Consider the following 12,629-nt stretch of genomic DNA (forward strand, 5'->3'; position numbering starts at 1 on the left):
TTTTTTTTTTTTTTTTTTTTTTTTTGAGATGGGAATCTGGCTCTTGTCGCCCAGGCTGGAGTGCAATGGCATGACCTCGGCTCATGGCAACCTCCACCTCCTGGGTTCAAGTGATTCTCCTGCCTCAGCTTCCTGAATAGCTGGGATTACAGGCACCCACCACCACACCCAGGTAATTTTTGTACTTTTAGTAGACACAGGGTTTCGCCATGTTGGCCGGGCTGGTCTCCAACTCCTGACCTCGTGATCTGCCCACCTCGGCCTCCCAAAGTGCTAGGATTACAGGTGTGAGCCATTGTACCTGGCCTCCTCCCTTTTCTTATCCTCTAATCTGGTGAGACCCAGGAAGAATCACCAGCTTGGTCTTATAGACCTCTCCTTACTCATTTAAGATCCCAGACATAAGCAATTGCTCCAGTGTTCTACTGGAAAGGTAGTAGTAGAAGGGACCTCTCTGGTGCAGGCCGCCAGGGACTCCTCTGCCTCACCCTATGCCTCTTCACTATATTTAGGCCACAGATATCAGGCTGTAAAACCTCTGTGGCAATGAATACCATGCAGAATGCAATAGGGAGAGCCCGAGGAGGCATCTGTTCTCTACGCTAGCACAGTCCAGCAGGGAAGAATTACACCTGCCTACTTCACTCCCACTGTGGTGGTCGGGGGCGAGGGTAGAGAGTATTGGTGCCAATTGAATGGCTATGGTTTCCAGGTTTTAGTTCATCAGGGCTAGACCTAAGGTCAATTTCTTGCTAAAGCCAACATCTCTAGGAAAAGCTAAATTCTAGCATGGGAAATTGTGAAGCTGACATCTAGAATGTCAGAGAGGGGTCGTGTCAGGGTGGCTGAGCCAAGGTGTGGGAATGGGGTAGAGAGCTTAGACATCAAATCACCTTAAGAATGAACAAGAACAACTCTGGGGGGCTGGGCTAGTGGTTGGAGGGTGCTTGGTGGCAGAGGGAGGTTAGGTTGTCTCCACAGCCTGTCTTTTGTTCTTTCCTTGTATTTTCAGCATTGGAAGTGAAAGATTAGGATGAAAAAAACTGAAAAATTATCAGTTCCACCCACTCACCCCCAACACACACACAGTAAAAACCTTTTAGTGGAAGGCTTTCCTTTTGCAGATTATAAGTGCATGCCAATGATGAGCCATTATTGCATACTTACTCTTTAAAACCATCCTTGGTATATATTGGAGGGGACTGCAGCACTTGCCAAGTTTCAAGCTGTTTTGTTTTGTTTTGTTTTTTTGTTTTTTGCCAAGATCCATCCTGGGGTTTGTGTTACCAACTAGGGCCTTCTTGGGCCTTTGTGACCCCTGTGGACGCCCCCCACCTCTTTGAGCCTGAGAACCCTTTTCAGACCTCAGGGAATCACTTCTTCAGAGACTTCTTTAATGCACTAAGAGCTTTCCTAATACTGACAGAGGGTGGGAAATGGAAGAAGCTTAGATTTTACCAAGTCATGGAAAATCCCCAGTCATTTTTATTAGCTTTACAGTCAGAGATGTCCTCAAAGGCACATGCATTGCTTACAAACTCACTTCCCTCGCTCCTGGAAGTCTAGGTGGGGCAGTATGTGGGAGAGGTAAGTGGTACCTTGCTTTATCAGCTCATATTTTGGTGAGAATGTAAAAGAACTGACTTTTTTGGTAACCTATTACCTGAGAGAAAAACAGGTAAAAAATAAAGTGATAATAATTAATAATGTAAAAAATTCTAATAGCCAATTTTTTTCTAATGGATAATCAAAAAATTCTAGAAGAATAATCACATCTTTCCATCATGATTTAAAAGCTTTCTTTCAAAATGGATGTATAAGTACCACCCCTTTCTGATTTAATAAAATGCTTTTGTATAATCAAATAGCACACACCTGTGTACAAGATGATGGATTAATAATGACTTTTAGCAACTAAATTTTTAAAGGACTCTGACCTAGAAATATTGATTCGTATATTCATTCATTCATTCATTCATTTAGCATTATCCAACATCTGCAACGTGAAAGGCACCATGTGGGTGCCAGAGATTCAAGGGATATTTAGGAAGTTGCCCATGGGGCGAATAGTCTAACAGAAATATACCCAAGTTTGATGCTTTTTAGTTCTTAATGAATCTTTTATGTGAAATTGTGTTTGTTGTGTGATTTTGTTTGTTGTGGATTAACTGAGGGGTGACTGAGAACCAAATGCCCCTGGAGAGACATTGAGACATTGCTTTTTTTGTGTGGAAAAATAAAATTGGAGTTGAAATACATCAATCGGTCCAATCAGTGTTTAAGGCCTACTCAATGCTCAATTCTTTTTTTTCCCTGTTTTCTTTTTTAAATTAAAAAATATCCTTTTTTTTTTTTTTGAGTCAGAGTCTCACTCTGTCGCCCAGGCTGGAATGCAGTGGTGTGATCACGGCTCACTGCAGCCTGGACCTCCCAGGCTCAGATGATCCTCCCGCCTCAGCCTCCTGAGTAGTTGGGACTACAGCTGTGCGCCACCATGCCTGGCTAATTTTTTGTATTTTTTATAGAGATGGTGTCTCCCTATGTTGCCCAGGCTGGTCTCAAGCTCCTGGGCTCAAAGGATCCGTCTGCCTCAGCCTCCCAAAGTGCCAGGATTATGAGTGACAGCCACTGCACCCAGCCCCAATTCTTATGTCTTCATAAAAAGGGGTAGAAAAAATAGCATGAGGATGGAGCAAAGCCCAAGGGAGAGATGCATACTGTTAGAAAGTAGTGTTTCTCCAACTGAGATGTAGGGCTTGCTTGCATCAAAGTTCCCGGAAGGGTGCACTTTAAATGCATATTCCAAGGCCCTGGACTTTTGAATCTGAGTATTGTCAGGAGAGCCTGAGAATCTGCATCCCCCTACCCCTAATAAATTTTGTGAGCACTTGATTTGGAGAGCACTGATCTAGGACCTGGAAAATGTTGCCAGGACTAGATGAATAGCGCCCCAATTTCAAAAATGAGGAAAGAGTAGATGCTAGAAGCCACAGATTTGCTGGCCTGACATGACCTCTGGAAAAATTCAGCTTGAAATAGATGGAGCCACCAGGCGCAGTGGCTCACACCTGTAATCCCAGCACTTTGGGAGGCTGAGGTGGGTGGATCACGAGGTTAGAAGTTCAAGACCAGCCTGGCCAAGATGGTAAAACTTTGTCTCTACTAAAATACAAAAATTAGCCAGATGGGGTGGTGGGCGCCTGTAATCCCAGCTACTCAGGAGGCTGAGGCACAGAATTGCTTGAACCCGGGAGGCGGAGGTTGCAGTGAGCCGAGATCATTCTGCTGCTGCACTCCAGCCTGGGCAAAGAAGCAAGACTTCATCTCAAGAAAAAAAAAAAAAAAAAAGATGGAACCAAAGCGGTTCTAGGAAAATGTGATCATCACCATGCAGCACCATAGGTTTGCTAAGATATCATCTCTGTTAGAGATTGTCAAACTTTGCTGTGTATAAGAATCTGAAAAACTGAAAAAAATCTTAATGGCCAATCCCCGACCCAGTACCAATTATATCAAATTCTCTGGGGTTGGGACTTGGGCATCAGTATTTTTTAAACCCCAAGAGATTCTGACTTAATGAGGTGCAGGCTGAGTACGGGGAGTTTGAACTGCTCCCCAGGTGATACTAATATGCGACAAAGTATGACAACCACAGTTCTATATGACATGGGACAAGATGCTTAATTTCCTTGCACATTGTGTAAATACTAGGTAATTTTAAAGGTCTCTCTCACCTTAAAACTTCTGTGATTTTGTTATTAACAATCTTCCCAAATTGATTTCCTTCCTTTCTTCCTTCTCTGCCCTTCCTTCCTTTTCTCCTCCTCCTCTCTCTCTTCTTTTGATGGAATAAGCTGAAATGTCAAAGTATCAAAATATATATCATCATTTTATTAAGATATTTAGTAAGATTTTCCAGGATGTCTCACAGATAAATGAGAGTTCTGATAGGTGAGTTTACCACCTAACTGAACGAATGTGCTCAGAGAGTATGAAGGCAACAGATCTGTGGTGATCAGGGAGGATGATTTGGAGTGGAATGCTGCAAGGCTTATCCTGCCCTTGGATCTGACCTTGTTAATTTTCTTTAGACATGATTTAGATAGGGAAGACACGAAAGAAGTGCCTATCAAATTTGGAAATAAGAGCCGAGCACAGTGGCTCATGCCTGTAATCCCAGCACTTTGGGAGGCTGAGGTGGGCACGTTGCTTGAGGCCAGGAGTTTGAGACCAACTTGGGCAACATGGTGATACCTCGTGTCAACAAAAAAGTACAAAACTTAGCTGGGTATGGTGGCACATTCCTGTAATTTCAGCTGCTCAGGAGGCTGAGGTGGGAGGATCACTTGAGCCCAGGAGGTGGAGGCTGCAGTGAGTCATGGTTGCACCACTGCACTCCAGCCTGGGTGACAGAGCAAGACCTTGTCTCAAAAAATAAATAAATAAAAATTTGGAAATAACCCAAAGTTTAGGAATTTTAATTAATTCGATACATAAAATAATCAGGTTCACCTCTGGTCAGAAAATCTGTTTATTAAGCTTATTGTTATTTTCAAAATATTGCCATGGTTCAAATGTTTTGCTTATTTTACTTTTCCCTTTCCTCAGTTGAGTTGAAATTTTTAAGCTTTTAGTGTAGTACTAATGGAAAGATAGATATGTCAGTTGTTCTCCGACTTTGTTCCTGTCAAGAAATCAAACAGAGCTGGGCAAGGTGGCTCAGACCTGTAATCCCAGCACTTTGGGAGGATGAGGCCAGAGGGTCACTTGAGCCCAGGAGTTTGAGACCAGCCTCAGCAACATAGGGAGAACCTGTCTTGACAAAAAACTAAATTAGCCAGGTGTCATGGCACATGCTTGGGAGGTTAAGGCTGCAGTGAGCCGTGATTGTGCCACTACACTCCATCCTGGGTGATAGAGTGAGACCCTGTCTGGAAGAAAAAAAAGGAATGCAAATATATTAGATCAGGTTGGTTTGGAATATCACAAAATAAAGGAAACATCACCCTAAAAAGTGACATGATGGTATACTACAGAAAGGAGTTTTGTTGAATACACCCATCAAGTGATTATGGGAGTCAGGGAGCTCATGGAAGGACTACAGAACACAAATTAGACTCCAGAGGGGCCTCGGCAGTACCTGGAGAGCTTGTTTAAAACGGTATTCTTGGCCAAGTGCAGTGGCTCATGCCTGTAATCCCAGCACTTTGTGAGGCCGAGGCAGGTGGATCACCTGAGGTCAAGAGTTCGAGACCATCCTGGCCAACCCCACGAAACTCAGTCTCTACTAAAAATACAAAAAATTAGCCAAGCATGGTGGCACACACCTGTAGTCCCAGCTACTCAGGAGGCTGAGGCGGTAGCGTCATCTGAGCCTGGGATGTTGAGGCTACAGTGAGCCGTGATCACACCATTGCACTCCAGCTTGGGCGACAGAGCGAGACTCCATCTGAAAAAATAAAATAAAAGGGCATTCTCACAGATTACGATTCCTAAATTTGAAGGGAGGTTTCAAGCCTCCTTTTTTTTAAAAAAAGTATCCCCAACTTATTATGAGAAATACTGTCAAAGAACTCACTTTGAATTTTAGCGTAATTGTTTAAATATGTTGTTTTTGTCTCATAGTCAGCTTCCAATTTGTGTTTTTAAAAGCCTAGATAGGTTGAATTACTTTGAGCTGAAAACCAAAACAGTTAATTATGCTCCTCCACATCCCATTCCCCGTATTTAAATTAGAAAATCGTGCACTCTCATATTTCCATTTTTCTTTTCATTTTGAATGCTCTATTTTATACAGAGCTGGATGTGACCTAGACATGGAGAAACTCATTTATGTCTAGCAGAGAAGCAGCCTATAGCTGCTCTGTAGCTGCTACTGTGTTTTGGAAAATAAACCAGGATTAGATTATGTCTGATCACTTTCGACATCACATGATGAACAGCGATTCAGAAGAAGCATAAAATGAATCCTGCTGAGCAGCCCCTCAGCTACCATGTGGTTAACTGGCAGTTTCCTTCCCTCCCTCCTGTCTTCCTCATTAGAATCTGTGACTGAAGAGGATCGGCTAAGAGTGGTTCCTTGCAGCTTAAAGGGAGGGACTTTTCACACTCTGTCTTAAAATCAGAAGTTGAATTTGTGAACACGTATGATTTAGATAGAAGTCATGGGATGCAACACTTCTTCAACGAGAATCAAGAATTCTCAGACATGTGAGTACTGGGAATGTGCCTGTGTTTATGAATGAAAAGGGGCAAATGAGCTGGTCTCACCCTCTCACCCTTTCTCATTTACTCCCACGATGCTCAAGCTGCCCTGTGTAATTTACACAAGGCATCGTTAGAGGAGCATAGGAAACTACATTTAGGAAGATGTAGCTTTGAATTTATGAAGTACCATAAAGTATTGTCTTAGAGATAGTTTATGATTGATTTAATTTCAGTCGAAAATGTACCAATATAAAATCTCAATTTAAAACTCAGTGGCAGGGAACAAGAAAGACACTGTAATTTATATATGTTTCTTTAATACTTTTATAAATAGTTATATGCATACTTTCGTGACATTTAGTAGCATCATTGAATTTTTATTAGATTTTATGACCCAATGATCACATTATTTCTGTATCTATTCAACACAGAACTTCATGAGATTTGCCTCGTGTTTTAAAAATATTGTAGGAGAATTGGGAGAATGCTAGATCATCTGTTTCCAAAAAAAGGCGTATTGTTTCTAAATAGATGTCATGCCTTTCTTTACCCCCATATAATGAGAAGCTTAAATATTCACTTTGTTTATTTTGTACTGAGGTTCTTATGGCTATTGGCATCCAGTTAAAACAAACTTGAGTGTTTAAGGGATAGAGCTTCCAACAAGCAAATTAAAATAAAAACAAATAAATAAGCCGAGACAATTACTATGAGTAATTTCCTCTTAAACTCCACTTCTTTGATGTCTCAGTTGTAGATAATTTCCCCAATTTCTATTCCAAACCTTGCTTTTGGAAGTTTATTCAGGCTTAAGGTGGAGAGTTTAGGATGTAGAATGTGTTATACTAAATAGCGTGGGATGTTTTCCTTCGGGTATCAAATGTTGTTCTCCTACCCAGCTGACTTGCGCTGATGATGTAGGAAACTCATCTCTGAAAGTAGGAAGGGACATAGGAGGTGTACTAACTCTTTAAAATCTTTAAGCATGACATGAAATAAATCTTTCAAAAACTCTGTCTGAACTCTACCACTATAGGAGCCATTTATTAACAGAGAGTAAAGAGAAATTATCTTTTTATATTTAGGATTACTAGATATAAAAAAGTTCTTTAAATTTAGCCAAATTTCTTAGGTTTAAAAAAAGGCCAAGTCCAACTTGTAAAAACAAATTCTCTCTCTTTTTGAAATACTTTTCAACTTATAAGCCATTGCATGTAAATGGAAATATAAGCTTCAATTTCTGGATTACTTTTTCTTTCAAATACCTGTGATTTATTGAGGGGAAATTCACCTATCATAAAATTAGCCATTGTAAAGTGAACAACTCAGTAGCAGTTGGTATGTTCACAGTGTTGTGCAACCACAACCCCTATCTACTTCTGAAACATTTCCAATACTCCAAAGTAAAATCCCTTATCCATTAAGCACTTTCTCTCTCCTCTCAGCCCCTGGCAACCACAAATCTACATTCAGCCTCTATGGATTTATCTATTCTGGACATTTCATGTAAATGGAGTTGTACATTACATGACCTTTTGTGTCTGTCTTTGTCCATGTTGTAGCATGTATCAATACTTTATTTCTTTTTGTTGCAGGATAATATTTCATGGTATAAATATGCCACATTGTGTTTATTCATTAATTGATAGACATTTGGATTGTTTCAGCTTGGGTGGTTTTTTTTTTTTTTTTTGAGGCAGTCTTGCTCTCTTGCCCAGGCTGGATTACAGTGGGGTGATCTCGGCTCACTGCAACCTCTGCCTCCCAGGTTCAAGTGATTCTCCTGCCTCAGCTCCCAGAGTAGCTGGGATTACAGGTGCCTGCCACCATGCCCAGCTAATTTTTGGCAGAGATGAGGTTTCGCCACGTTGGCCAGGCTAGTCTCAAACTCCTGACCTCAGGTGATCTGCCTGCCTCAGCCTCCCAAAGCGCTGGGATTATAGGCGTGAGCCACCGTGCCCAGCCTGTTTCAGCTTTTTGACTATTATGAACAATGCTGTTGTGAACATATGTTTTCAGTTCTCTTGGGTACATACCTAGAACTGGAATTGCTGGGTCATATGGAAGCTCTATGTCTAACATTTTTAGACATTTCCAAGCTATTTTCCCAAGTGACTGTGCCATTCTACATTCCTACCAGCAATGTATAAGGGTTTCAGTTTCTCCACATTTTCAGCAATAGTTGTGACTGTCTATTCTTTTGATGATAGTCATCCTAGTGAGTATGAAGTGGTATCTCACTGTGGTTTTCATTTGTATTTCCCTAATGACTAATGACATTGAGCATCTTTTCATGTTCAGATACAAGTTTCTTATCAAATATGTGATTTGTAAATACTTTTTCCTATTCATTGGATCCTCTTCGTACTTTCTTGATGGTGTTCTTTGAAGCATGAAAGTTTTTAATTTTGATGAAGTTCACGTTATTTTTTCTTTGGTCACTTGTACTTTTGGTGTCATATCTAAGAATCCATCCCCAAATCCAAAAATATTTATGCTCATGTCTTAAAGAGTTTTGTAATAATTCAACAAGAAAAAAAATAACCCCATTAAAAAGTGGGCAAAGGTCATGAACAGACATTTTTCAAAAGAAGGCATACAAATGGCCAACAAACATACGAAAAAAATGCTCAACATCACTAATCATCAGATAAATGCAAATTGAAACCACAATGAGATGCCATCTTATATACCAGTCAGAATAGCTATTACTAAAAAGTCAAAAAACAAGAGATGTAGGCGAGAATGTAGGGAAAAGGGAATGCCTACCACTGCTGGCAGGAGTGTAAATTAGTACAACCTCTATGGAAAACATTACAGAGATTTCTCCAAGAACTAAAAATAGAACTGCCAAACTACTATTTCATCCAGCAATCCCACCGTGGACTCTACCCAAAGGAAGTCATTATATCAAATAGATGCCTGTACTCGTATGTTTACTGCAGCACTATTCACAGTAGCAAAGATATGGAATCACCATGTCTTTCAATGGGTGACTGGTTAAAGAAAACGTGGGGTGTGTGTGTGTGTGTGCATGTGTGTATGCCATGGAATACTACTCAGCCATAAAAAGGAATGAAATCATGTCTTTTGCAGCAACATGGATGGAACGAGAAGCCATTATCCTAAGTGAAATTACTCAAAAACAGAAAGTCAAGTACCCCACGTTCTTACTTATAAGTGGGAGCTAAATCATGTGTACACATGGGTACAGAGAATAGAATAGTAGACACTGGAGACTCAGAAAGCTGGGAGGCTGGGAGTGGGGTGAGGGATGAGAAATTAATGAGTACAGTGTACACTACTTGGGTAATGGTTACACTAAAAGCCCAGGCTTCATTATACATGTAACAAAATTGCACTTGTACCCCCTAAATATATATATTTTTAAAGGCAAAAAAACAAGTTTTGTAGTTTTAGCTCTTGCATTTAGGCTTTTGAACCATTCTGAGTTGTTGATTGTCACATATGGTATGAGGTAGGAGTACAAATTCATTTTTTGCATGTGGTTATCCAGATGTCCTAGCACCATTTGTTGAAAAGACTGTTCTTTCCCCATTGAATGATCTTAGTACCATTGTCAAAAAAATCAATTGACCGTAAATGTTGTTTATTTCTGGGCTCTCACTTCTATTCCATTGATCTATACGTTTTTCTTATGCCAGTACCAGTGTCTGCATTACTATAGCTTATTTTTAAATAAAGTTTTGAAATTGGGAAGTATGAATCCTTCAACTTTGTTTCTCTTTTTCAAGATTATTTTGGCTATTCTGGGTCTCTTACATTTCCATATGAATTTTAGAATCAATGTGTTAATGTCTCAAGCCAGCTGGAATGTTGACAGGGGTTGTGTTGAATCTGTAGATCAATTTGGGGAGTATTGCTATCTTAATTAAATAATCTGATCCATGAATATGGGGTGTCTTTCCATCTATTTAGGTCTTTAATTTCTTTCACCAGTGTCTTGTAGTGTTCAGAGGATAAGTTTTATACTTCTTTCATTAAATTTAACCTAGGTTTTTAAATTCTTTTTGATGATATTATACATTGATTTCTGTTAATTTCATTTTTGGATTGTTTATTGCAAGTGTTTAAAAATTGATTTTTGTATATTGGTCTTGTATCCCGAAACCTTGCTGAACTCATTTATTAGCTCTAATCGATTTTTACTGGATATTTTAGAAATTTTTATTTACAAACCAGGTCATCTGTAAATATAGTTTTACTTGTTTCTTTCCAATGCCTTTTGTTTTGTTTTCTTGCCTCCACTACAATGTCAAATAGAAATGCAAGAGTAGCCCTCCTTGTCTTGTTACTGATCTTAGGGGAGAAGCGTTCAGTCTTTCACCAGTAAGTCTTATATTGGCTGTATCTTTGTCATAGATGCTCTTTATCAGTTTGAGAAAACACACTCCTATTCCTAGTTGATTGATTTTTTTTTATTATTACAAAGTGGTGTTTAATTTTGTCAAATACTTTTTCTGCATGTATTGAGATGATCATGTGGTTTTTGTCCTTTATTTTATGATATGGCATATTATGTTAATTAAATGGCATATTATGTTAATTGACATTAAACCAACTTGGCCTTCCCAGGATAAATCCCCTCAGTCTTGGTGTATAATGCTTTTTATGTGTTGCTGAATTCAGTTTGCTGGTATTTTGTAGAGGAATTTTGCATCTATATTTCTAAGAGATACTGGTCTATAGTTTTCTTGTGATATCTTTGTCTAATTTTACTGTCAGGGCAATATTGGCCTCATAGAACAAGTTGGAAAGTGTTCCCTTCTCTTCCATTTTTTGGAAGAGTTTATGAATATTTGGTATTAATTCCTTAAATATTTGGTAGAATTCATAAGTAAAGCTATTCAGGCATGAAATTTTCTTTGTGTGTAGTTTCTTTGATTATTTATTCTGTGTCTTGTTAGGTGCCAATTTAGATTTTCTATTTCTTCCTGAGTCATTTGTGGTAGTTCTAGAAATTTGTCCATTTCATCTGTTATCTAATTTGTTAACATATACTCGTTCAGAGTTTCCCTTAAAATTCTTTTTTTTTTTTTTACTGCTCCACTGCTCCTTATGGAGCAGGGCTAACCCATATGGAGTGTGTCCAGAATAGCCATTTAAAATTCTTTTTATTCTTTTATCTCTTGTTGAATATGCCAATCAAGGTTTATTATGAATTCATAATAATAACTGCTGAAAGAAAGCTGATGCAATGGTGTTTACTTACATTTATCCATAGATATTTTGTGCATAAAATTTTCTCTCATTCAGAAATTTGGAAAAAATATAGAAAAGCAGTTGGGAATAATGAATACTTCCTCATCGTTCCGCTACCCAGAGATAATGACAACATCCTGATAATTTCCTTCAAGGTTTTTCTTTTTTTGTCTAGTATAGATTTCTGGTCATCCTAAATATTAGTTTTTTGTAGCCTCACTTTTAGCTCTAAAATATTATTATGTAAACATTTCTCAAGTTGTTAGACATGCTTTGTAAACATCATTTTAGTCATTACTAAATATTTTATTTGGTGGATAGAGCATAATATGCTTAATTATTCTTCAAATATTGGACCTTTTAATGCTAATATAAATAATGCTTTGAAGAATTTCTTTGTGTAAAGCCTTTTCCTTATTTTGAATGAGTTCTATATTCAGGTGATTAGATATGAAATTACTGTGTCAAGGGCTATAAATATTTTGAAAGCAAGCTCTTGATAGAAAATGATAGATATTATTTCCTGATTACTAACCACATTTCAGAGTATTCAACATAATCTACATATATTTTATTTAATCCTTGTAATAAACCTGAATAAAGTGTTGTTATTCCTGTTTGTATAGTGGAAGCAGCTCATGCTCATCGAGGTAGGTACTTGTTAAGTTTATGCAGCTTACAGCTGCCAGAGTTGGGACTTGAACTCGAGTTTTGAGGACAAAGTGTTTTTTGCTGTCACCCATTACACCATTTTATGCTGCCTCCAAATGTTGCTGCTTCAGAAGCTAGCTTTAATTAAATTTACTTATATACAGTACCTTATATTTGCATAGTGCTTTTCATGGCCGGGCCCGGTAACATACCTTTGATCCTCACGGCCTTCTGAAGGGTTTTTCTCAATTTGCAGAAAAGGAAATGAGGCTTTGAAAGGCAAAGTGATTTCCTCCAGGTAACACAGCAAGTCGCAGAGCCAAGGCTCCTGCTTGATTCCTTGTTTCTACTGGTCTGACTTAAGTATTAAGGGTTTTTTGTCCTGCTAGGTCATTCCACCCAACCACAGTACTCTGCCTCCGGAGTATCATGGCAGTTTTGAGAAAGCCTAGCCTACACATAAAATCCAGGCTACTCCCTTTTTGGTGGTCTATCCACCTTCCATGTAGTGAAGTAGCATCAGCCTGGGCATGGTGACTCATGCCTGT

General features: G+C 39.0%; 1 protein-coding gene across 1 annotated transcript in view; it reads left to right on the forward strand.

The window, feature by feature from the left end:
• The window catches only part of PPEF1 (protein phosphatase with EF-hand domain 1), a 123,175-nt gene that overhangs the window by 29,049 nt on the left and 81,497 nt on the right, over positions 1–12,629 (forward strand). Inside the window, exon 5 of the mRNA XM_032285842.1 lies at positions 6,043–6,210. Within this exon, the coding sequence (XP_032141733.1) occupies positions 6,165–6,210 (46 nt within the window). The 5' untranslated portion in view covers positions 6,043–6,164. The remainder of the gene's footprint in view (positions 1–6,042; positions 6,211–12,629) is intronic.

Source organism: Sapajus apella, unplaced genomic scaffold (genome assembly GCF_009761245.1).
Source record: "Sapajus apella isolate SASKATOON/1434 unplaced genomic scaffold, GSC_monkey_1.0 scaffold17, whole genome shotgun sequence".
Classification (NCBI taxonomy): domain Eukaryota; kingdom Metazoa; phylum Chordata; class Mammalia; order Primates; family Cebidae; genus Sapajus; species Sapajus apella.